The sequence below is a fragment of the Taudactylus pleione genome, unplaced genomic scaffold (assembly GCF_031769625.1).
Source record: "Taudactylus pleione unplaced genomic scaffold, aTauple2 ptg000334l, whole genome shotgun sequence".
Classification (NCBI taxonomy): Eukaryota; Metazoa; Chordata; class Amphibia; order Anura; family Myobatrachidae; genus Taudactylus; species Taudactylus pleione.
In genome coordinates this window covers 3,021,027-3,048,667 of record NW_028284735.1, presented here as the reverse complement: position 1 = coordinate 3,048,667, position 27,641 = coordinate 3,021,027, and the positions used below count along the sequence as shown (strand labels likewise).

General features: G+C 44.3%; 1 protein-coding gene across 1 annotated transcript in view; it reads right to left on the bottom strand.

Annotated features, from left to right (window-relative positions):
- Positions 1-27,641, bottom strand: part of LOC148508926 (NXPE family member 4-like) — a 123,270-nt gene that overhangs the window by 73,662 nt on the left and 21,967 nt on the right. The window contains exon 3 of the mRNA XM_088443790.1: positions 3,663-4,351. Coding sequence (XP_088299916.1) covers positions 3,663-4,351 — 689 coding nt within the window. The remainder of the gene's footprint in view (positions 1-3,662; positions 4,352-27,641) is intronic.

The window sequence follows — 27,641 nt, the reverse complement described above, 5'->3', positions numbered from 1 at the left end:
AACTTGGTAATGATGTGGTAAGAGACTGGTGTAACAGTGTGTGCACTTATATCATACAGAAAGAGCTTTATATATTTATTATTGGATTTTCCACACATCATTAAATTGACAAGAGACTGCTCCAGGCAACAAAGATCCAGTGATTCATTTCTATTAGAGGCAGTATACTTTATATATTTCTCAGTAATTCTCAGGAGTGTATTTTAGTCTTTCTATATTGGATAAATGTGATTATTTATAAAAGTGTAAATGTGATTATATGTACTGATCTACTGTATTCCATTTTTTTTATAAAGATTATTAATATTATATAGGTGGTGTTTTGAGAATTTTTTCTGCCATTTCAGGAACTACATAGTATTTTATTTATTTGTTTATTAGCGCATCACCATTGTGTTATTGTGGTATAGGGCTCAGTCTTTTTGTTTCTCAGTTTATGATGCAGTATATGCCACACGGGTATGGTGTGTAGGAAAATTGCTAGGTTGAAGCCCAAAGTGTATTTCACATTGATTTAAAAAGCCCCTGCAATTTCTGGGGTTCCCATAAAATTTTGCAGGGGTAGGAATGTTCAGACAAGGTGCCACTGAGGAAGCTGGAACCAGAGAAATCTGAATGGATAAAGTGGCAGCTCCTGAGCCTCTCAGAGTGGTTTGGATGTTATCTAGCCGGTAAATCAGTTCTTGGAGGAACTGTACCAAATGACCCTGCACCGCCTCTTGGTGTTCTAGGTGAGCAACAAGATCAGGTGTAAACTTAAACCTAGCAGCTTGTGCCTGATTCTCGGCTGGATCCATAGGGCCAGTACCAACTGTCATGCCTGAGGGTTGGTTTGGGCTGGAACAGACGTGTGAGGCTGAAGAGGAGACTTGGGAAGTGTGAATAAACCTGGATGACTTGAGCCAGGACATCCTCATGTATTACTGTGAGGAGGTAGATAAGCTGCAGAGGATGATGGGCCCGAAGGCAAGAACAGGAATTTAAATTCTTTATTAAACAGCAGGTTGGAATGAAAACTGGAGATGATAAAACTGAATGAATGAGCAGAATTGGAATGGGACCGATGATGCCGGATTGAGAGCTGGGTCGGTTTGAGACCGATGTTGATGATTTGAAGAACTTGATGGATTTGAATCCGATGTTAATGAATTGATGAACTTTATCGGTTTGGACTGATGTTGATGAATTGAAGAACTTAATATGAGTCCAATGTTGGAAGCATCAGATGAATTGTAAAAACCAGACTGGTGTGCAAGATGGTATGGGAGACTTGTTTACCAGATATATGAGCTGGATATAACGGACTGGGACCGTTCAGATACAGAGATACAGAGTACCTGGGAGCTCAGTACTGAGCTGTAACTTCAGCAATAAGCGACATTGTACTGGCAACAGAGGCCAGTCTGAAAATGGAATTTATAGGGGAGGATCTCCAGGGATTGGATGCTGCAATCAGCTGGTCTAGGAGCAGCGCTCTGAGTGGAGGAAGAGTATAAGGTGACAGAGTCCAACATGGTTGCACCCATACTGTTGTTTAGGAGGGAACTCTGGCATGCAGCCTGTGTGCCATCATGCTGGGAAGACACGTTGTGAGCAAGAGGCTGCAGAGAGCCACCTCTATGTTCAGTAACAGGACACTGAGCGGACAGGACAGGAACAGCACAGGCAGACCTCAGTACCAGCCGGGATAGATGTGCAGCATGAGTGAACCTCTGTGCTATCCTGGACAGGCACTGGAGCAGTAAGAAAATGGTTTTAATAGTGCGGAGTGTGACAATATCAATATGGAATGTGACACCACACCTTACTAAACAGTGGCACTCTTAACACATCATGATGATTCACAAAGTGCATTTGCATTAAGATTATTAATTGTGGCAGGAAGCAATGATGCACAAATTGACAATGAAGCTTTACATTTTGTATGTGGAGTAATGACAATCCACCAATATGTTTTATAAAACTCATATTGATCATTGATCACCATCCTCTTGTGATTACAAATACAGTCATTGCCCTTTGGTGTTCACACTTATGAGATTGAATTTAAGAGAAAAATATTTCACAGCAATAAGCCGACGAGTTTGTCCAAACAGGCCAAGAAGATATGTATCACTCAATATGGTAAAGTAGCTCCCATATCTAAAACCAGAAATTATACAGTATTATCAATCATATTTCTATATAACAAAACAAGACATCCTGGATTCTCAACAAGAAGAAATTAACTGGCTGTTGGTAAAATAACATTAATGTGTTGTTCTACAGTAAATGTGACTACCAAGCTTTGAACAATAGTATTGTAAAAGTTACTTGACGGCATGACGACCATGGCACAGTGAAAATGAAGGCCTTAGTTAGGAAATCTATATGATGCATGAAATCGAGGTTAGTTTAAATCAAAATCTAAAACATTGTAAAGGATGTATAAAAATATCAAAATGCAAAATATCTCCTCAGCTACACTCCAGGAATTAGCGTTCATCTAAATGGGAAATAGTCCATATTTGCAGGTACATTCATGGATCAAGTTTCTCATTGCATTGAATCCACATTCCAAGTGTCAGAAAGTCCACAAGATCATGAAGTTATATTATCTGAGCAAACTACTGCTATTATGAGAACTATGGCCCTCATTCAGAGCCGTACGCTCTGAGCAGAGCGCACGCTCTGAATGAGGGCCGGGCTCCATGAAAATGGAGCGTCCTCCTGGACGCTCGTATAGCTGTGGGTCACCACCCACAGGCTATACGAGCGTGCATTGTGATGGCCGCGATGGTCGTGACCATCGCGACCATCGAAATTGCGAGCCGGAGCCTGCGGTTGAGGTTTTCAACCGCAAGCTCCGGAGTGATTTTGGCTCTATCAGAGCCAAACTCACTCCCACTGACATCACTAGTGATGTCAGTGGGCCGGCTTTTGACGGGAGGCGTTCCCGTGGGAACGCCCCCGTCAGGGAGGCACGCCCCCGGCACGCCCACCAAAGGGGGCGTGCTGTCAATCAACATTGACAGCACGCCCCCTTTGATCGGACACAACGAGCGAAGGACTTTCCTTCGCTCGTCGCGTCTGGCGCATGCGCACGACGGAGCTCCCTCCGTCGTGCGCATGCTCAGTCCATAACATCGACCCACTTGCGAGCGGACAGCCGCTCGCGAGTGGGTCTGAATCAGGCCCTATATCCTCCAGATTTCCTGAACAAATGTATAGGGATAATGTATTTTTCTGTGCGAATATCGTATTCAGGTGAAAGTGGCTAGTATAAGCACTACATATCTGCATTATAGGTTATTATTTGTATATTGATAACTGGGATTGATTTAACATGTAAGTGTTGTGAGATAAGCTACTGTAGGTAGTAACTGAAACTTCCTTAGGGCATTCACCTCTTATAATGAAACTGGTGGTGACAGAAATTGAGAACTAATAGTGAGCATGCACTTTTTTACAAGACATATTGTAACATGAAACAAACAATTACATCATTTTTCAAGATTTTTGTTTGACACAATTTTTAAGAAGATTTTGCAATGTCCTGCCTATAAGAAATATCAGACAGTAATATTGATTATTTGTTAAAAGAACTAATATCATGTTTTGCAAGACATTATACAGTATATACATTTTACAGTATTTTTGACAAATAGAAATAAGTCACATACCTGACAAAGAGGCTGTCTTCCAGATTGATCAACTGCGATTTAAAAGTAATCCAGCTTTTATAGTCTGTAAACGACTCACAGGAAAAATCAGGATGTTTGACACAATAAAAATATTCTTCATCTCTCTCGTCCTTATACTCGCAGAAATCTTTTTCAAGGAGGTCATGATGGTCAAACCCGCACTTAGTCTCTGCTTGCTTGCCTTGACTTGTGAACCTGCCCAAGTAGTCTACATAGCCATGCCAGCTGTTTCTTGCCTTCCAGATTGCAGAGACTGCTTCACTTGGGTGCATGAGATAGACCGTCACCACAACTTTACCTTCCCAAAATACAGTAAAATTAACATAATATGTGCCATTGTTACAGTCTTCTATCCTACCAGATGCTCTTCCATCTGAGTTAGAAATTATTGCTCTTAAATAGTCTCCTCCATATGTTTTCTTCTTGCCCAGATAATCATATGCATCAATCTGTACTGTCAGTAGATCACCAACACAATAACTCTTTTTGGGGTTTCTTATGAAGGCTTTGCTGTTTTTAGCACTTGTTGTGTAGTCCATATGGGTAAAAGTCACTTTAGGAATTTTTCTCTCTATATGATCAAATATTTGGTTTATCTGTACTTGAATATCTGATACTGATTGAACAGTCTCATTGATCACTTGAGCATGGATCTCCGATCTGACACACTACAGGGATACATGGAAACAAACACATTAACAATGTACGTGTTCAGAACAGGCTTCAGTTCTTAATTTGTAGTATGTATGTACGGTATGTTCGTATTCATTTGTATGTATATATATATATATATATATATATATATATATATGCAGCACAGATGGTACAGCACTGAGGTCATGGGTTCGATTCCCACTATAGCCCTAACTGTGTGGAGGTTGCATATTCTCCCTGGAGTTTGTATATTCTCACATATACCAGATAATAGTCCAACCCTTTTTATTATCAGCACAGGCAGGTTACAGCTTCATACAACAGACTTGCAATTTCAAGCTATTTAGGCTGTTCTCCAAACAGCATACAGTATGTTAAAGCAGTACAGGTTCACATCATCTCATAGTTGCACAGGAATAGTCAGCATCAGTTCATATCACAGGAACAGTGGACCCAATATCCCACACACCCTTCTGGATGCTAATCACCATCAAAAGCAACATTCTGTGCTCTGCACACATTCTTAAAGGCTGATTACAGGTGCAGCTTACTTAGATGACAACTGATTGAGGCAACACCTAAACTGGATCCTTCAGTCCTGCTGCCTTTACTCTGCTAAACCTGGGATATCTGGACATTCCACCTTCACTTCATGTGTAATTATGCTGACCCTGCCAAATTTACAGTATAACACAGGCTAGGAAGCCAGCTGGCCAATGCAGATGCTTTGTCACGTGTCCATTGTCTGGGGGCTGCAGTTGTTCCGCCCCACAGGTCGAAACAAAGGGGGGGGGATATGTGATAGAAGCACTGGAGAAGTGTGGAATGGCTTCTATATTTGTACCAGATTCCTGTCTTATGTCTTTTAAAACCCCCAGGAGAAGTCTGTTAGAAAAGCAGACTAGTAATGTCAGCTTCTGTGAAAAGCTGGAATTGCTCCTGGGGGTGTGGATGTGAGGAGAGGAAGGGCTCTATCCATAGGCCACTCCAGGTCTTGGGGCTTTCAGCCTTGTAGCAGGCTCATCAGGGCTTGCACCTGGAAATGGCTAATATATGCTGGGTCTAGTTAGTGCTGAGTATCTCATACCTGGGAGAGCAGGCCTGCAGGTTAGCTTGCTCTGAGACACTGCTGGCTACAAACCAGAAGGTACTGTGGACGGAGATTTGTTTAGTGTTTCGTTAGTGAGGGAACTTGATGGCTAGTTAGTGTCCAGCCGGGCTAGGGTTTATTTTGTGTTTTGTTTCTATGATTATTGATATTGCACAATAAAAACTGGCACCGATCAGTTTGTACGAGAACCCTAGACTTGTGTCCCGTTTCCTCGGCTGCTGTGTGTGTAAAGAGGGCATCCATCTACCTCAGGAGAGGGACCCCTATCCCGACTGTCACAATGCAGGCAATCACACACTGAAATTGCAGCTTGAAAAAAAGTTTTCCTTTAAAATTTAAAGGGACAGACATGAAGTTGTGAAATCCATGAAGGTGGCGTCAGCAGATGCTTAGAGAAGCCAGATTCAGCTTCCAAACAGCACCTAAAGACAACATGGAGGACATTGTTAAGGCCTTGCTTCAAGCTACGGCAGCTCAGCAAGAGGCTACCAGAGCTCAGCAGGAAATGAACAAAATTCAGCAAGAAGCTACCAGGGCTCAGCTGGAAGCTACCAATGTGCAAATATTGGCCTTGGAGACCGCCCAGAGGCAACAACAAGTCGCCATAGAGGAACCCCGCCAGGCCTTAAGAGAGGTGGTACAACAGCTGGTAGTCCGGTCTGGAGATGCTTCCCCTGTTCTTCAAACTAACACTCACACCATACGGGCGAGTCACTTTCTACAAAAGCTGACCATGAATGATGATGTGGAATCATATCTTATGGCCTTTGAAAGAACTACCGACAGAGAGAAGAGGCCTAAAGAGCAGTGGGCAAGTCTTGTGGCACCCTTCCTGTCTGGTGAACCACAAAAAGCCTACTATGATTTGTGCCTGGCTGATGAAAAAGACTATGAGAAGTTAAAACGGGAGATCCTAACTTGCTTGGGAGTCACCACATTTGTTTGTGCTCAATGAGTCGACCGCTGGGAGTTCCAAATGGAAAAGCCTCCACGCTCACAGATGCATGACCTCATCCATCTATACACAAAATTGCTACAGCCCAAGATGCTGACAGGACCACAGATCATGGAAAGGGTCGTGATGGACCGGTATCTATGATCGCTACTTGCATCTCTGCGCAAGTGGGTGAGCCATGCAGACCCTAAATCTGCAGACCAGTTAGTCGAACTGGTGGAGAGGTACATGGCGGTTGAGGAGCTGTTGAGTCTGCCCCACTGAGCCCCGATGACACACCAGCGAACTCCCATCGACACTGGTAAGACTGTTCCTGGGGAGAAGGGTGCTGGGCGTTGGAATGTACCTAAGACTGAGGGTGTGGAAACTGCAGACAGGCCAGCCAGGCCAGAAAGGTTCCTACCCCATAAAAGACTAGATAATAATCTGATTCAGTGTTTCCGATGTGGTGACTTCAGCCATATTGCCACTAATTGTTCACTTACCTCTGAACCTATGCAATGTGATACTGCTTATGTCCATCAAAGGGGGTCTTTCTTTGCACAGACAGCCTGTACTGCTGACCGGCAGGCTGAGACTGATAAGCACATGTATGTACTCACTGTAGAGGGCAACTGAGTAGAGGCACTGTTAGATTCTGGTAGCCTGGTGACACTTATGAAAGCTGAGCTGGTTGACCCCTTGAAGCGTAAGGGGAAAACTGTTGGTGTGACCTGCATACATGGGGATACTCGGTATTATATTACTGCAGAAGTGAACATCGAGACGCCATGTGGTTCTGCGATAGTCTCTGTGGGTTTGGTACATGGCTTAATGTATGATGCCATATTGGGGAGAGACTTTGCTCACTTCTGAAAGTTGTGGGAAAGCCGATTTTGCACAGAGGTAAATCACCCTGACCCGTTTGAGAAGGTTACCAGTGTAGTAGCAGAGGAAGTGTCTTCAGAGTCGGAGATTTCCCTTTTTCTAGTATGATTGGCGAACTAGAGAATGCAGAGCATGATACTGGCTCGCCAAGTGATGTGCCTCCCACTGAGGTCAGAGGTGTTGTTGAGCCATTTGATCATCTGCCTGATTTAGAGGTCAGAAGAGAGGTCTTTGCCGTGGAGCAGTTAATTGACCCTACTCTGGTAAAAGCCAGGGAGAATGTCAAGGTGATCAATGGTAAACCCATAGACTCAGATAGTCCTTTGTCATATCCTCACATGGCAGTATGTCAGGATTTGTTGTATCAGGTGACTAAGAAGGGGGAAGATACTGTGGAACAATTAATAGTTCCCAAAGCTTACAGAAGAACAGTGTTGGATCTGGCCCATGGTCTTATAACGGCAGGCCACCTAGGGGTAGAGAAACCACTGAGCGAATTATCCAGAGGTTTTTCTGGCCCGGGGTCCATAAAGAGATATCTGACTATTGTGCATCCTGCCCTGAATGTCAGTATCATGCTCCAAGGCCACATTTCAAAAGTCCTCTGGTTCCGTTACCCATTATTGAGGTTCTTTTTGAAAGAATAGCTATGGATTTGGTTAGGCCATTAATGAAATCTACCCGGGGCCATCAATATATTCTGGTGATAATGGATTACGCTACCAGGTACCCGGAAGCGATACCATTACGCAATACGTCAACCAAGACCATTGCTAGAGAATTACTCCATGTCTTTAGCAGGTTGGGAATACCTAAGAAGATCCTGACTGACCAAGGTACCCCATTCATGTCAAAAATCATGAAGAGTTATGCCACCTGTTTAAAATTGATCAATTAAGAACCTCTGTGTACCATCCCCAGACCGATGGGTTAGTGGAGAGGTTTAATAAAACTTTAAAACACATGCTAAGGAAAGCAGTGGACAAAGATGGTAGAGACTGGGATTACTTGTTACATTATTTGCTGTTGGCCATAAGAGAGGTTCCCCCAATCCTCCACAGGGTTTTCCCCTTTTGATTTATTGTACGGGACACATCCAAGGGGATTACTTGACATTGCCAAAGAGACATGGGTGGGGCAGTCCAGTCCATATAAAACAGTTATTGAGCAGGTTTCCCAAATGCAAGAAAGAATTGCTGCTGTGGTGCCGATAGTAAGAGAGCACTTGGAACAGGCCCAACAGGCACAACAGAGGGTGTACAACCACAATGCTCGCTTATGCAAATTTGCTCCTGTGGACAGAGTGTTGGTGTTGGTTCCCACAGTAGAAAGTAAACTTTTGGCTAAATGGCAAGGACCCTTTGAAATCTTAGAAAAAGTGGGGCTGGTCAATTATAAAGTTTACCAGCCGGGGAAAAGAAAGCCAGAACAGATATACCAACTTATAAAACCCTGAAAGTATACAGCAGCACTGTCAGCCATCCGAGCCCCTACAGTAAACCCAGGGCCCATGGTACCCAAAGTGACAGTGGCAAAAACCCTGTCAGCCAGTCAACAGCAGGAAGTAAAGGAATTTCTGATCAGAAATAGGGTGCTGTTCTCTGACATACCAGGGAAAACCATGGTCATTAAACATGACATAATCACTGACCCAGGGGTTAAGGTTAACCTAAAGCCCTATAGGTTACAAGAAGCCCAAAGAGAGTCAGTGTCGAATGAAATTAAAAAAATTTTAGATTTGGGTGTTATTGAAGAATCGCATAGTGAGTGGTCAAGTCCCATTGTGCTCATTCCTAAACCCAACAGGAGTGTGCGATTCTGCAATGACTTCCGGAAATTGAACAGTGAGTCAAAATTTGATGCCTACCCTATGCCTAGGGTGGATGAACTAATTGAAAGGCTGGGGACAGCCAGATATTTAACTACTCTTGACTTAACCAAAGGGTATTGGCAAGTGCTGTTAACTGAGGAAGCCAAGAAAAAGACAGCTTTTTCTGCACCAGAGGGGTTGTTTCAATACAAGATGTTGCCCTTTGGGCTACATGGGGCACCTGCTACCTTTCAAAGAATGATGGATAGGATTCTAAAGCCCCATAAACAGTATGCTGCTGCTTATCTGGATGATGTGGTCATTCATAGTCCTGATTGGCAGTCTCACTTTCCCAGAGTACAAGCAGTGTTGGACTCCATCTATAAGACAGGTTTGACAGCCAACCCAAAAAAGTGTTGTCTAGGGATGGAAGAAGTAAAGTATCTTGGGTACACCATTGGCAGAGGTTTGATAAAGCCACAGCTCAATAAGATTGAGGCAATACAAAACTGGCCATGACCCCTGAATAAGAAGCAGGTGAGAGCCTTCTTAGTGATCACTGGGTATTATAGGAGGTTTATACCCAATTTTGCCACCATTGCAGAACCACTGACTGACCTTACCAAAGGCAAACAGAAAGTCATGGTGGAATGGAGTCTTGAAGCAGAGAAGGCTTTCCAGGAGTTAAAATAGCTTTATGTACCCAACCAGTTCTGATGACCCCTGATTTTGACAGAGTTTGTTGTACAAACTGATGCCTCAGATGTAGGCATAGGAGCGATCCTGACCCAAAGCAAAGAGGGTGAAGAACACCCGATTTTTTTCTTAAGCCAGAAATAAAATGTACATTAGATAAACTATGCTACGGTCAAGAAAGAAGCATTGGCCATAAAATGGGCACTGTCTGGTACTATTTGGTGGGAAGGAAGTTCAGATTGATCACTGACCATGCTCCTCTGAAGTGGATGTCAGAAAACAAAGACAGCAATGCGAGAATAATGAGATGGTTCTTGGCATTACAAACTGTGGCCGGAGACCGACCCCATGTGTATAATGGCGGCCGCGGCACTGAAGGGGTTAACCTCCGTGCTGCAGCGCTATTTTTAAACGGACAAAAGACGCTTGGCGCCCATTGTAAATCTGTACTCTGCGCTAGGCGCCGAGTGTTTAAACATAAAAATGTATTTAAAATGGTATGTGCATAGGCATGAAATGGGAATGTATTTAAAATGTATGATTTTAAATGTAAAATGGGTTTAAATGCACTTTTTGTATATGACATGACCAGCCTCTGTGGCTGCAGGAAACTATATGCTAATTGTCATTCCCTAGCAGGAGGTCTGATGAATAGAAAGGTTTGGCTGGAAGGTTTCTGTGTGAATAGTGTCATACAGCACTTTCTTTGAAAAGACAATTTGTTTGTTTGTTTTAAGAAACCCCTTTTGGAGGTCACTGAATGTGTTAAGGTTGGAAATGCCAAACTGATAAATACTTCCATTGGGAAGGATGAATGTTATTTACTATTTCCTGTGAAATGTTATATCAACATTTTAGGAGACAGTTATAATTGTATGATAAATCAGTTTATGTTTAGGTTTGGATGGTAGATTAGAAAGGAGGAAATTGTGTGACTCCTTTGAAATGTAATATGTGGTTAAATTATATTTTCTGAGGAATCATGACTGGTTGAGAGGAACACATGGCGGATTTGCCCCCCTGTGATGTGTGTAAGAATGATATAAAAGGAGGGACTGTGAGCCCTGTATGTGTACTACCCTGTAATTTCTGTAAGGAGAAGAACTGCTTGATAAGATTTATTGTATGCGATGTACCCCTTCATCCGGTAGGACGAGTCTTCTTCAAGACTTTGAGCAATAAACATCTTGCCTGACTTCAATTGTATCTCAATACTGCGACCAACAGAATTGTGCCAAACGCTATTCCGTTCTCCGGTTGTTCTGGGTAAGAGCTCCGTGTCTCCAAGTTCAAGCCCTCTGCCAAGCTACCGTGCAGACCTGGTTCATTGCGAGGGATCAGGAGGAATCAGCCAACACAATCAGGGGGTGTGGCCGCACCTAGTCAAACGCATATGCAGCAGAAGCGGTTGCAGGTGCCGAGGTAGGAGCCTGAGGGTAACATAAAAAGCGGTTCCAAATGCCGATGGCAGAGTTTGGTGGTGGCAGCATCGTTACACACCCACGGCACAGTGGGCGGAGTCAGTGACAGGCGGTCACTGATGGTGATTGGGATTCAGAAAACGCTAACCCGTGACTAGGGCTGGCCTAGACGAAAGGCGCCTGGTCACACAAACCTTTAAATTTACAGTAGAACACAGGCCAGGAAGCCAGCTGGCCAATGCAGATGCTGTGTCACGTGTCCATTGTCTGGGGGCTGCAGTTGTTCCGCCCCACAGGTCGAAACAAAGGGGGGGATATGTGATAGAAGCACTGGAGAAGTGTGGAATGGCTTCTATATTTGTCCCAGATTCCTGTCTTATGTCTTTTAAAACCCCCAGGAGAAGTCTGTTAGAAAAGCAGACTAGTAATGTCGGCTTCTGTGAAAAGCCGGCATGGGTCCTTGGGGTGTGGATGTGAGGATAGGGAGGGGCTCCATCCACAGGCCATTCCAGGTCTTGGGCCTTTCAGCTTTGTAGCAGGCTCATCAGGGCTTGCACCTAGAAGTGGCTAATATATGCTGGGTCTAGTTAGAGATGAGTGTCTCATACCTGGGAGAGCAGGCCTGCAGGTTAGCTTGCTCTGAGACACTGCTGGCTACAAACCAGAAGGTACTATGGACGGAGATTGGTTTAGTGTTCCGTTAGTGAGGGAACTTGTTGTCTAGTTAGTGCCCAGCCGGGCTAGGGTTTATTTTGTGTTTTGTTTCTTTGATTGTTGATATTGCACAATAAAAACTCGTGCCGATCAGTTTGTACGAGAACCCCAGACTTGTGTCTCGTTTCCTCGGCTGCTGTGTGTGTAAAGAGGGAGTCCATCTACCGCAGGAGAGGGACCCGTATCCGACTGTGTCACAATATATATAATTAATTGGTCTGTTTGTTTGTTTGTCTGACCGTCATTCAGTCACCCCTGCACCGATTGGGATGAAACCAATATGAGGTGGTCCAGTTGGATCCTGGCTGATTTTAGGGTGGTTAGGGTCCTGGTTGGACCTCCCATTGGTGTATGCTGGGCAGATCTTTGACCCAAGGAGCCTGTTCTGAGCCTTCTACTGGGTGGATTTGGATGAAAACTCCATAGAGTGGTAACATTGGATTCCAGAAGACATACTAGGGGGTTGAGGTCCCGGTCGGACCTCCTGTTGGTGTAAGCTGGGCAGAACTTTGACCCAGGAAGCCTGTTCTGGTCCTTCTACTGGATGGATTTGGATGAAAATTTCACAGAGGGGTGGCAATTCATCTGGGATGCCTAATGGAGTGGTTGGGGTCCCGGTCGGACCTCATGACAGAGTGCGCTGAACAGAACTTTGACCCAGGGAGCCTGTTCTGGGCCTTCCACTGGATGGATTTGGATGACATCACATAATAAAACTTAATAACTTGAAGATTTAAACCTAGGCAACACCGGGTACTTGAGCTAGTAAATTATATGCAACCCAAAAATATATGAGATCCAAGCTTACTGAAAATTAAATACATTTTCATTCATTTTCAGTTCTGAACTTGATGGGAATAACCAAATCAAATCTGAGCCACTCATCTCTACTTAGGTTTCATTTATTTCCACATCCAGGATGCCTTAGAGTTAATTAATGTGAGTAGTGGCCATGTATACAGCATATATAGCACACAAAAATACCTTTGGAACTAATATTTTCAGTGAAAATTTTTAAATGGTCTTGATGATATTCTTAAGATGTGTCATTTAGCAGGAGTTACATACTCAGCATCAAATTTCCCTTCTCCCCAGAGTTTCCTATACAATATAATCATGTACTGTATATAAGGCCAAGATATTGAAGGTTGATGGAGGATGGTTCTGACCAATTTGTAAAAAGCTTACTAGTAATGTCATTGTCACAGTATTTGTATTATCTATTTCCATCCTAATAGGCCTTGTTCCACATCCACTGTCTATTTAAAGTACTGCTACCAAAATATTTTTTACCAATGCTTTCAATATATAAAATTTCATTGAGAGAAAAGGAGAATGATGTATGATTTGTCCATAAACTAAACGCAATTTCTTTGACATATTTTAGGGGGACAGCCAAGACTCCGCCATCAACGTCCATCCAGACGGCGTTCCCGCCCACTCTCCCCAACCCCCAGCCAACACTCCACCCCAAATCTTTCCCCTATTCCCCACTCCTCCCCATCCTTCCCAGACCCTCTCCCGGAAATGTCGGGCCTCCTTCCCCTCCGTCCCACTTCCCCCTCTCCTCCACCCACCCCTCTTCCAATTACCCCCTCCCCGAAGTCCAGCATAACTCCGCCCCATTTTTGGGGAATGACGGATCCTCCGAGGAGGATCATGGAGGTTTGGCCGGAGCTCCCGATTTGTCTCCCGGTATGTTTTTTTTAATTTTTTTTTTAAAGCACAAACTGTTTGTATGTAATCATGTGTCGTGCCTTTCTTCGTGTTTTTGTGGCTTGACTTTTGTTGATTGTGAAGGTTTGCCTTTACCTCTTCCTGGTGATTTAAGCATACACATATCATACCTGTGGGAATTTGTACCTAGGCCTTGTATTTTTGCCAGCCCACCCTTTTTATTTCTGTTTTTGGGTTTAGGAGTGATTTGGTTTTTTTTTTAAGTTTTTCTGTGGATTCCCTATTGTTGTATTAACCCACACACTTTTCTCACCCACAGAGGAACAGAGGCGTCGGCAAGAGGTGGCGGATGTTGTGGGGCAGATGCGCCAAAATGTAATCGGCCTTCTGGTGGCCCTCGACCGGCTGTCTGGCCTCCTTCGGCATTAGATTTTTTTTTTTGTTTCTATTTTCCAAATAAATTTATTAAGACAAATATACGTTGTGGCTCATTTTTAAAATCCAAAACCAAGATAGTTTAGCCTGACATAAGTTCCTGCAAGGATTTCCCTTTTTTAAAAGTTAGATTGTGTTTTGTCTTTGTATGTCAAACAGACACCAGAAACACATAACAGTAACAATGTCATTTCCCTTTTTGGGTGTAGTGTCAATTACAGATTTCTACATTTTCCAGGTTCCTACTTGGTGCGCAAGCTGCTTAGGCCAATCTTACAAATCCCAAGGTTGGGCCAGGCTTCCTTTTGGTGTGGATTGGGAAGCTGAAAACATATTTCAGTTTTGCTCAACTGGCGTCAGTACTGGTTTACCCCTTAGTCAAATGTAACTTGTGTTAACCTGGTTACACTTGCTGTTAACGTCCCAAAAAAGGAAGACCATTTCACTCTTCAAACATTTATTCACAACATAACAGAGAAAACAAAGTGGTCACTCCCAAAAAAAATACACAGTGATAAATTCAAATACAACACATACCAAGAAATAATTAAATAAAAACACAAAATCAAGAACTGGTTGACGAAGGACCATGCCAACATGATTCCACAAACATGGCGTTGCGATATGGGTTCCAGAATATATGCCCAAAAGGACCAGATCCAGGTTTGGTAAGGGTAGCAGGAAGTAGTGAGCGTTGGAGTGCCAAAGATTATGTGAACAAACAGAAGATGGTGAGAAAAATAAAAATAAATTAGATGTTCGCCAAAAAACACAAACACATTAGGTATAAACACTGGAGTTTTTTCAAACTTACCTAAAAAATCTGGCCACCACATCATCGCGTATGGCCCCCCCACATACTGACCTTCGACCAACCTCGGGGGGGCCATCCTCAGGTAAGGCATCCTCTGGCTGCATTGGGACACCACTCCTTATGGCAATGTTGTGAAATATCCCACACAGGACCACAATTTTCGACACCATATCCGGCACATACATGAGCTCACCACCAGAGCGGTGGAGGCATCTGAATCGGCCTTTTAAAAGGCCGATACAGCACTCCACCACTTGCCTGGTGGCTGTAAGTGCGGAATTATACGCACTTTGTGGCCCTGGTGTGGGAGCCAAATAAGGAGTGAGCAGCCAGGACATGCAAGGGTATCCACTGTCTCCTGTGAACAAAAATAGACCACATCAGGAACACTGTGTATCAAGCTTAACATTGTTATGTACTAAAGGTCTCCACTTACCCAGAAGCCACGCATCACCAGCTTGTAGGTTGGTTAATTTCTGCCATATCCCTGATTGCCGGATGACGAAGGAGTCATGAGCACTTCCGGGTAATTTAGCATTCAGGGACAGGATCTGGAGGGAGGCATCACATACCACCATTACATTCAGGGAGTGATAGTGTTTCCTGTTTCTAAATATTGCCTCCAGCCGTGCTGGAGGCTGAAGTGGTATGTGAGTACCATCCACAACCCCTATGATGTGTGGGAAGCCAGCTATTTGGTAAAAATTGGCCTTGGCCACACTAAGGGCACCCATATCCAAAGGCATTTGAATAAAATGATGGAGGTGCTTGAAAAGTGCCTCCATCACTGCCCTCAGGATCCTGGAAAAGGAGGATTGTGAGATGCCCGCCACTATTCCCACCGTTGTTTGAAATGATCCTGAGGCACAGAAATGTAACACCGCCATAAATTGCGTCAGTGGTGGTATTGCTGTTGGACTGTCAATTTGCCGCTCAAGATCACTTTCTATTAATGAGAGAGTGTCTATGATGATTTTGGGAGGTAGACGGTAGCGTCTTAAAACCTCATCATCGGGCATTCCAAAAAGGGTGACACGTGTTCGAAATATCTGGGGCCTTGCATGCCTACGATGCCTACGCCTGGGACGAGTTTGAGGTTGGTCGTCTTCCGGGAGCAGGGCCAGAACAATTCGCCCCAGATCTACCTGAAATTCAAAGTTTACAATGTAAGGCTTTTGACCCACCCCAAAAGTAATAAAAAACAACTTAGCTTTCTGATACCATCCATAGCTGCTTACATGCCGGGGTATTGTCATGATACGTATAAACTGTAAAAAAGCCAACAATGAGACTTCAAAAATTTAGAGGGTGTTTTTTTGGTTTAAAAATTGTTGCAAGCCAACACAGAAAATAGCTGAAAAACACATTTGGCCATCGATGAAAACGACATTGCACACCGTACGTCAAATAGGGTTCAAATGGACCCAAAAAATGGAAAAGGGAAAAGCAAAACTGGATTATATGATGAATAAGCCGTCAAAAATGCGGTAATTAAATCGCAAATGCAAGTCACTACACCAACAGTCAAAAATGCGGTCATTAATTCGCAAATGCAAGTCACTACACCAACAGTCAAAAATGCGGTAATTAATTCGCAAATGCAAGTCAAAAAATGGACTTACCCAACTTGAATATATAAGATTTCCACAAAAAACTTCTTTGGGTCCGAAAACCAAAAAAAACTAAAAAAGATGAAATGAGTGTTAAACAAATTAACGAACCACAAAACAGAAGAATACACCAATTGGCCACAAATTTGAATGCACAAAACTTACCAAATCAGGAAAGGATGTGGAAAAAATGAAAAAAATGCGAACGGAAAAACCAAAGAAATGTAGCAAAAACAAACAAAAAACCAACTCTGCCAAATCCTCCAAACGCAAACAACCAAATCCAAACCACTTAACCGACAACACTCCAACAACCCCACCTCGACTCCACACACACCAAGCCATAAATAGTGTTTATTTTCCCGCACAAATTAAGGATGAATCATAGGGACGCACAATCAATGATGCGGCCGCAAACTAAGGACGCATGTATAAATATGTCACGAAATCACATAGAATTTCTGGATGATTTCATGCTGGAAGCAGAGACATGGCTTCAAACCAGGGAAACAATGGTCAAAATTGCGGCGGTAAGGCCTTCATGCATTTTGTGTCAATGATTCTTTTAAAACATAATATTGTGCAAGTTGTGAAGTGGCTAAATCTGCATATTTACCCAAATAGGTGAGGAGGATGACATGGAAGAGACTGCTGGCCCCAGTCAACCCGCCAAAGCTGCCAAAAAAAAAAGGCAGCCACATTTCACAAGCAAGGAGATGGAGGTTTTGATCCAGAAGTGCGTTGACATCCTGCCCCAGGCAGCCAGGAATATGAGCCAAAGCCAGAAGTGGAGAATGTGGGAGGAGGTCGCCGTTGCTGTCAATAGGGTGGGTGATTATGTCCGTCTAGCCCGGGATGTCAAACGGCGGTAAGTAAACACTTTCCCATCCTATAAACAAACCCCATTGTAAAAAAAAGGATAATGGTTCCAAATTCATTCCACAGATGGGCAGACTTCAAATATCGTCTAAAGCAAAAACTTGCCGACAGGGCTAGGCATGCAAGGGGGACAGGTGGGGGTCCCACCCCTGTGTCATTGGAGTTGACAGACTTAGAAGAGATGGCACAGGGGTGTGTGCAGGCTGTGGAGGTGTTTGGCGTGTCCAACATGGATACGGACATGCCAGACTTTGCGGCTCCTCATGTTGGCCAAGGTAAGTCTTGTGATGTCACCAACTCTGAAATGCTATTGTGCCAATATGTAGATTCTAATGTGAGTCTTTTCTCCAATTTCCTAACAGAGACAGAGGCGGATGAGTCTGCTCCAGAGGGGAGCCTTGGGCGCAGAATTTCTGCTGGCTCTGCAGGGGAGGAACCAGTACATCCGGCTGAGGACCCTGCAGAAGCCAGTCCAGGGCGTGCCCCCTCGCAGGCAGTGGGCCTCCTCACAGAACTCAATTTTAAATCGGATTGCCATACGGAGATTCTGCAGAGGATGGACGCCAGTCTGATACGGGTGGCTGAGGCCCTGGAGCAAAATGCTGCGGCCAACGTGACCATTGGTCAGGCCCTGGCGGAAAATACCAGGGCCAACATCCGCATCGCCGATGCCCTGGAGCAGCTCGTTCGGCAGCACATGGTGGAGCCGACCTCCCTTCCTGCCGGAACATCCGGATCCTCCACCTCTGGCACAACATCAGCCAATCCTCCAAATGTGCCTAGCCCTGTGCCTAGTCCAGAGGCCACAACATCTGCCTCTGGACAGGCCAGCCCGATGGCATCCCGGACCCGGTCTGGCGCCCACCCTCACCCAGCCAAACGGGCGAGAAAACGGTGACAGCAATGGCGACTTTTCCCACACTCCTTCTGTGCTTGGCTCATATTCCTTTCTGGTCAAAACTTCCCTCTCCTTTCTTGTGAAATGTTTTTAAATTTTGTATTTACGCTTATGTTAGTAGTTATGTTATATTTTTTTTTGGATCAAATATCTTGGCCACAAAAAAAGGCAATACAATATTAGGCCAATTTGTTTGTGTGTAAACAATAAATTAAAAACAAAACACTGACATTGTATTGTGACATTATTGTACAAATGGGTTACATTTAATCCTGGCCTTAAACGCAAAAACTGACCCTCTTTAAAAAAAAAAAAGGCCTCTTTAAGGAACGTTTAAAAAATCACATAGCGATGCAAATGCCACAGTAAACCAAAAAAAGGGGAGCTAATTAAAAGATGATGACATTATTGTTACAATAGGCCATAACCACCAAATTGTGGCCAAAATAAAACCCCAAAAATGTACGCTAATTGATTGTGTAATCATGACATTAGCAGCTCTGATTTCCACCTGCGTACGCTTTTGTGCTATCCCAATAAACTGCTTTCCAAACACATACCAAGCCGGATTTCAATCCAACACTAATTACTTTACTGACCAGCCGCGATTAATCGCTGCACCATCGTGGAGTCCCGGGACGGAGGAGAAGGCCATCGCCAATGTGGTCGAGTAATCCTGACCCTAAGCTGTGCGAGCATTTTGAAGGGAAAGCGGATGTTTCAGTGACGTATGAGACGGTCCGAACACATTTGACGTTCGCATCTGCTAATGTATGTACGCCCCAAAAACGCCTCGCCACGCCTGCGTTTTTTCATCTCCACCCCCGTCAACACCCAAAAACGCCCTGTTCTGTCAATCACATTTGACATGTCACTTCCTGTACGCTATTTTAGGAACGAGAGAAAAAAAGCTCGCAATCTGCCGTACGCACATGCGCAGTGTAACACCGACGCATGCGCGGTTAGTCAACATCGGAACGCAACGAGCGTACTGTTGTTAACGTGCGGCTCTGAATGAGGGCCTATATAGTAAAATCGGATATTACAGAGCTAGTGAATAGTGCCAATAATACACAAAGAAAAAGTGGAGGTTGCCACAAGTGTATGGGCTGTATTACGTGCAGCCATATGATTTGTTGTAAATTCTTCACACACCCACATACGGGCAAAAAATCTGACATAAGATTTCCATTTTCTTGCTCTAGCTCTTTTGTCATCTATTTGATTAAATGACCATGCGGCCTCTGTTATGTAGGTAAGACCATCCGCACCTTTAAAGAGCGGATGGCACTACATAGGTCTGCAATTAGAGCAGCACTGAGTGGCAAATTATCAGAGCAACCTGTAGCTAGACACTTTGTTGAAAACAAACATAATATGGCAAATCTGAGACACATGATAATTGATCATGTACCTGAGAACCCCCGAGGGGGCGATCGTCATAAGGCTCTGTTGCGCCTAGAAATTAGGTGGATATATCTATTAGATACGGTCAAACCTAAAGGTTTAAATGATCATCTATCTTTTGCGGCTTTTGTTTGACATATATGATTATAACGAGGGATGAGCGGGTTCGGATTTCTGAAATCCAAACCCCCCCGATCCGAGCTGGCAATCGAGTCCGGATCGGGTTTTCCCGCCTGACTCGGAACTGAAATTGAGGCAAAATATCATCATCCCGCCTTCTGGATCTCGCGGGTTTAGGATTCTATAAAAGGTCCCCACGTCGGCGCCATTTCTCACTCTGGCTGTGGACAGTGAAGAGGGAGGGTGGGAGTTAGGGCTGGCTGGGCTGTGTTGTGCTGCTGTTGTCCATAGGGGCTGTGTCCACTACTCCAAAGTCCATAGAGGCTGGCTGGGTTGTGTTGTGCTGCTGTTGTCCACAGGGGCTGGCTGGACTGTGTTGTGCTGCTGTTGTCCATAGGGGCTGGCTGGGCTGTGTTGTGCAGTCAGTTGTCCATAGGGGCTGTGTCCACTCCAAAAGTCTATAGGGGCTGGCTGGGCTGTGTTGTGCTGCTGTTGTCCATAGGGGTTGGCTGGACTGTGTTGTGCTGCTGTTGTCCATAGGGGCTGGCTGGGCTGTGTTGTGCAGTCAGTTGTCCATAGGGGCTGTGTCCACTCCAAAAGTCTATAGGGGCTGGCTGGGCTGTGTTGTGCAGTGTCCCATAAAGGCTGTAGTACTAAAGGGATGCTGTAGTGTTGTCCAGGGGGTGATCTGTCCATCAGGGGTGCTCCACCCAAGTGCACAAAAAACATTTATTTCTGTGTTTGTGAATTGTGTGCACTGTAGCTGCACGTGCATCAACAAAGGAGCAGCGCCAAGCATACGCCTGTGTCATAAGTAAAGGGCTGGCTGGCTCATCTCTTAAAGGGTAGTGTAACCCCCAAAGTGCACTTCAAAAAAATATAAAAATCTTCTTTTCTGTGTTGTGAATTGTGTGCACTGTAGCTGCACGTCCATCAACAAAGGAGCAGCACCAAGCGTGCGCCTGTGTCATAAGTCTGTTAAAGGGTGGTGTAACCCCCAAAGTGCACTCCCAAAATTTTTTAAAATTCTTCTTTTCTGTTTCTGAATTCTGTGCGCTGTAGCTGCACATGCATCAACAAAGCAGCAGCGCCAAGCGTGCGCCTGTGTCATAAGTCTGTTAAAGGGTGGTGTAACCCCCAAAGTGCACTCCCAAAATTTTTTAAAATTCTTCTTTTCTGTTTGTGAATTCTGTGCGCTGTAGCTGCACGTGCATCAACAAAGGAGCAGCGCCAAGCATGCGCCTGTGTCATAAGTCTGTTAAAGGGTGGTGTAACCCCCAAAGTGCACTCACAAAAAATAAACAATTCTTTTTTTCTGTGTTTGTGTGTGAAATGTATGCACAGTAGACGCACGTGCATCAACTAAGGAGCAGCACCAAGCATACGCCTGTGTCATAAGTAAAGAGCCGGCTGGTTCGTCTGTTGAAAGATGGTGTAACCCCCAAAGTACACTCCAAAAAAAATTAAAATTCTTTTCTGTGTTGTGAATTGTGTGCGCTGTAGCCGCACGTGCATCAACAAAGGAGCAGCGCCATGTGTGCGCCTGTGTCATAGCCGCACGTATATATCAATATAACATAAACGGAGGACAAAACTTTGTCCAATAAAAATAAAATAGGGAAAGATCAAGAACCACTTCCTCCTGGTGCTGAAGCTGCTGCCAGTAGTCATGACATAGACGATTTAATGCCATCAACATCGTCTGCCAAGGTCGATACCCAATGTCATAGTAGAGGGCATATAAAATCCCAAATGACAAAGTTCAGGAAAATTACCTTAAAAAAACCATTTAAATCATCTGAGGAGAAACGTAAACTTGCCAATATGCCATTTATGACACGGAGTGGCAAGGAACGGCTAAGATCTTTCCCTATGTTCATGACTAGTGGTTCCGCTTCACATGGTGATGGAAGCCCTCCTCCCGCTACAAAAATCAAACGAGCTAAGCTGGCAAAAGCACAGCGAAGAACTGTGCGTTCTAAGAAGATATCACAAATCCCCAAGGAGAGTCCAAGGGGTATATTTATTAAGGTGCATGTTTTTAGAAGTGGTTTTGTTGCCCACAGCAACCAATCAGATTCTAGCTATTACCTTCTAGAAGGTGCTAGATAAATGTTAAGTAGAATCTGATTGGTTGCTATGGGCAACAAAACCACTTCTAAAAACCCGCACCTTAGTAAATATACCCCCAAGTGTGGTGGCGGTTGCGATGCCTGACCTTCCCAATACTGGACGGGAAGAGGTGGCTCTTTCCACCATTTGCACGCCCCCTGCAAGTGCTGGAAGGAGCACCCACAGTCCACTTGCTGATATGCAAATTGAAGATGTCACTGTTGAAGTACAACAGGATGAGGATACTGGTGTAGCTGGCGCTGAGGAGGAAGTTGGCGAGGAGGATTCTGATGGTGATGTGGTTTGTTTAAATCGGGCTCCGGGGGAGTCAGTTGTTGTCTGTGGGATGAAAAAGCCCATCATGGTCATGCCTGGGCAGAAGACCAAACATTCCACCTCTTTGGTTTGGCAATATTTCTATCCAAATCCAGACAACAACTGTCTTGCCATATCTTAACCACCTAGGAACATCCTCCCTTATACGTCACCTGCAGCGCGTTATTAAGAAGTTACTTGCAAGTTCTGAAACTTCAGCTAAGACCGTAAGCAGTCCATGGACACCTAAATCCCTTTGTCCTGTTGTATCCAAGCACCTGCAAACCACACTGTCAACTCCCTCCTCGTCAATTTCCTCCTTAGTCAGGATCAGAAGTAGTTCTGCAGGCCATGTCACTGGCATGACTGACTCTCCTATCCGTGATTCCTCCAGAGGATCCTGCATTGCTACGCCTACTGCTGCTGCTGTTGCTGCTGGGAGTCGTTCATCATCCCAGAGAGGAAGTAGGAACACCACTACTTTTACTAAACAATTGACCCTCCAACAGTCCTTAGCGAGGAGGATGAAGTAAGACAGCAGTCATCCTGAAGCAAAACGTATAACTGAGGCCTTGACTGCTATGTTGGTGTTAGACGTGCGTCCGGTATCCGCCATTAGTGCAGTGGGATTTAGACAATTGATGGAGGTAGTGTGTCCCCGGTACCAAATCTCGTCTAGATTCCACTTCACTAGGCAGGCAATACCGAGACTGTACAGAAACGTCAGAAAAAGTGACTGCAGTGTCCTAAAAAATGCGGTTGTACCCAATGTCCACTTAACCACGGACATGTGGACAAGTGGAACAGGGCAGACTAAGGACTATATGACTGTGACAGCCCACTGGGTAGATGTATCACCTTACGCAGCAACAACAGCAGCGTCACCAGTAGCAGCATCTCAGAAACGTCAGCTCGTTACAAGGCAGGCTACGCTGTGTATCACCGGTTTCAGTAAGAGGCACACCACCGACAGCCTCTTAGAGAAACTGAGGGAAATCATCGCCCAGTGGCTTACCCCACTTAGACTCTCCTGGGCATTTGTGATATCTGACAATGCCAACCAATATTGTGCAGGCATTACATCTGGGCAAATTCCAGCACGTCCCATGTTTTGCTCACACAATAAATTTGGTGGTGCAGAATTTTCTGAAAAACGACAGGGGCGTGCAATAGACGCTTTGGGTAGCCAAAAAAATTCCTGCCCACTGTCGCCATTCAGCGACTGCGTGCCAAAGACTGGAGTGTCAGCAAACACTCTTGAACCTGCCCCGCCATCACCTGAAGCAAGAGTTTGTGACACGGTGGAATTCATCCCTCTATATGCTTCAGAGGATGGAGAAGCAGCAAAAGGCCATTCAAGCCTATACACATCCACCTATGACATAGGCAAAGGAGGGGGTATGCACCTGACTCAAGCGCAGGGGAGAATGATTTCCATGTTGTGCAAGGTTCTCCAGCCCTTCGAACTTGCCACACGTGAATTCAGTTCAGACACTGCCAGCTTGAGTCAGGTCATTCCCCTCATCAGGGAGTGATTCCGCTTGGCATGTGGGACTTGTGGATGAAGCCCTTCATTCACTCTGCCAGGATTCCAGGGTGGTCAATCTGTTGAAATCAGACCTCTACATTTTGGCCACCGTGCTCGGTCCTAGGTTTAAAGCCTACGTGGTGTCTCTCTTTCCGGCCGACACAAGCCTGCAGAAGTGCAGAGACCTGCTGGTGAAAACACTGTCAGGTGAAGCGGAACGTGACACGTCAACATCTCCTTCTTCATTTTCTCCTGCAACTGGGGCTGCCAGGAAACAACTAAGCAACCCGCTGGCGGTGATGCAGGGCAGGCAGGACCAAGTTTGGACATCTGGTCCGGACTGAAGGACCTGGCAACAATATCTGACATGTCTACTGTCACTGCATATGATACTGTCACCATTGACAGATTGATGGAGGATTACATCGGTGACAGTATCCAAGTAGGCATGTCAGACAGTCTGTACCTGTACTGGCAGGAAAAAGAGGCAATTTGGAGGCCCCTGTACAAACTGGCTCTATTTTACCTGAGTTGCCCCCCCCTCCAGTGTGTACTCTGAAAGAGTGTTTAGTGCAGCCGGGAACCTTGTCAGCGAAAGGCGTGGGAGGTTGCTTCCACAAAATGTGGAGAAGATGATGTTCATCAAAATGAATTATCAACTCTTCCAGGGAGACCAGCCTCCAGAACGTACAGAGGGACCTGTGGTGGTGGATTCCAGCGGGGACGAATTAATACTCTGTGAGGATGAGGATGTACACAACACTGAAGAGGGTGAGGAATCGGTGGATAAGGAGGATAAGGATGACAACTTGCCTCCGTAGAGCCAGTTTGTGCAGGGACAGATTAATTGCCAGCTTGTTTTGTGGGGGCCCAAACGAACCAATCATTTCAGCCACAGTCGTGTGGCAGACCCTGGTGCTGAAATGATTGGTTTGTTAAAGTGGGTGGGAAGGCCCAAGGACAATTCCATCTTGCACCTCTTTTTTTTCTTTGCATTATGTACTGTTTAGGGCCTAGTTTTTCAAACTGCCATCCTGTCTGCCACTGCAGTGTCACTCCTAGATGGGCCACGTGTTTGTGCCGCCCACTTGTTTTGCTTAGCGTAGTCATCCAGCTACCTTGGTGCAACCTTTTGGCCTAAAAACAATATTGTGAGGTGTGAGGTGTTCAGAATAGACTGGAAATGAGTGAAAATTAATGTTATTGAGGTTAATAATAGCATTGGAGCAGAAAAACCCATAAATTCTGGGATTTTAGCTGTTTTTATGCTTTTTTTCCAAAAAATACAGATTCAAAACACAAAACATGGAAGAGCGGTTTTGGCAAAACCAATCCAGATCCAAAACACGAAGAAAGATCCAAATCCAAAACACGAAAAGTGGCCGGTGCACACCCCTAATTATAACTATATGCTATGATTGAATAATATGTATGACATCTGAAGGGTCTAGCTGTCTGTTTTTATTTGTTGATATGTGCAATAAAGCACAGGTATTGTCACATAGCTTTATGATTGCTGGGTTACATTGGCAATGATATGTTTTGCTTTCTATGTCTTTATTAATATCTGTATGGTGCTGCAATATTGTGTTTATCCAAAATTGCACTTATTATAGTTAGGTGTCTCTTGTAATAGATAGCCATCAATATCTCTATGACATCAGATTTATGTCTGTATGCCGTATTTGGTACTTTGTGTAGCTTTGCTATTTTTGCAACTATATCATACAGACCGGGGATGGTCTTTACATTATAAACATTAACGAACCGTGTTTTTAATATTTATATATTTAACTCGTGTGTTTGTGTACACACGTATGTTCACGTGGTGATATTGGTACTGTTTGTGTGGTTGCCCGGGTGACGCTGGAGAGTGAGCCGGAAGCGGGACTACTTTCAATGTAATTTTGTATGTCCTGATGACGAGTTGTGATTAAATCTCGAAACGTTGACACGATTGAGACATCTTTATTCCAAGTCCGGAGAGTGACTTTGCTTTGCCTTAATATCTGTTCCCCTGAGTGAGCACCACGGCTAGAGGATTTACTATTGGGAGTGCCTGCACCACTGCTGAACTATATATATATATATATATATATATATATATATATATATATATAAAATCCCACAGTTCCAGCACTCACTAGTCACAGCTCACAGGTAACTTGCCCGAGTGCACGCCCTGAGGTGCTTAACCCCTTCCATAGACTCCATAAGAAACAGGCAGAAAACCAGGACTGGTATAGCAAATATATGTACAACACAGTTACTATCATTTTTATAGAGTGTAATATTGTTTACTTATTACTGGATGATTTTATATTGTAACATTTGCGATTGAGAAATCGTATACGTATATTAATGCTTATATTTCATTAAATGTTTAATTGTATTTCTGTGGGACCACTTGTGTGTTTTCTGAGTGTACAGCCAATATCTTTCAGAAATATTTAAGTCCTGGGGGAAGCAGCCATGAAAAAGTGCTAAAAGGCCGTCGCCCTACGGATGAAGTTTCAGATCAATAAATGACTAAAACAATAGGGGTTCTGTCTAAATTTGAATATTTTCTTTATAGTAGAACTATAGTTGTCAGCAGGCCCTTAATATCCAGGTATGCTGGTACTTGTGATTCTCCAAGTGCCAGCATGATGGGAAGGCTTGCTGGGACCTGTAGTCCCACTGTAAAAAGCAATATTATTTCTACCTTTTACACAATACCCCTGCACTCACCGTCTCCAGGGGTGTAGGGAAGAGCCCTGGGGCTGGTTGATACTCGGGAGGGGGAACATTTTATTTTCAGGATCCCCACCTTCAGTGGATTGCCAATACTGGGCTGACCTGTTTGGGGCTGCTTAATGCTTTGGTAGGGGGATCCCGCCGTTGCGTGCTCCCTGCTATAGCATTTTCTCCCTAGCTGATTCAGCCTGGTACTTGTTATTGGAAAGTAGGGGAAACCCCACACAATAATTTTTTTTACCCCATTTTCCAATACCAGATCAGGCTTATAGGTCCAGTGCTGGCTACTGATCGGGGGGCTGACCCTATGCATTTTTTTTCTTTTAAATGAACCTTTTCTTTAGCCTTCACAGATCTTACTTTGCAGTGTAGCTCTGCCCTTATTATATACATTTCTGTGAACGCTGCTTTCAGCAGATGCAGATTGGAGATCTGCTAAAAAATAGACAATACTGTTCGGAGAGTGTGATAATCACATGGTAAGCAGTAGCTACTGTAGCTTATTAACTTGTGTCTTCTGGTTTACTTATAACAATATACAGGAGTTTTGGTTCCTTGAACCCTCATCTGACTCATTATGTGTTTGGGGATAAAAGAAAAGTGTCAGGTTTGGGTTTTTTTGCTGCTAATTCCCACCTGATTGTTTTAAGCTGGGTACACACCTGAAAGATATATCTGCAGATGATGGTTGTTCTTAAGGCCCCCATACATCAGCAATTGATTGCAGCAATTGTGCAATTTGCAATCGATTGTGTATAAAAATCTTTCCCTTTTTCAAATGATTGCAGATTGCAGAGATGCCACAATCGATTGAAAAAGGGATAGATTTTTATACACAATTGATTGCAAATTGCACAATTGATGTATGGGGGCCTTTACACACTGAACAACCGTCATTATCATCTAAAGATATATCTGCTGTGAGGAAATTGGCCAATTAAGCTTTTACTCCGTACACACTGGCAGATCGTCTTTGTGATATATGCCAAATATTCCTGTAATTTAGTGTTGAAGAGCACACAGGGAAAGAAAATAGGCCGTCTATTCTTCTGTTATACTCTGCTACTGTATCAGCACCTGTGTCATATGGCCTAATTCATTATGGATTGCAACTGCGATAATGCACGTAGACAGTCAATTGTTGCATCGCAGTGCGTTTGCGTGAAGGCTGTAATGCGATCACACCTATCGCAGAGTGA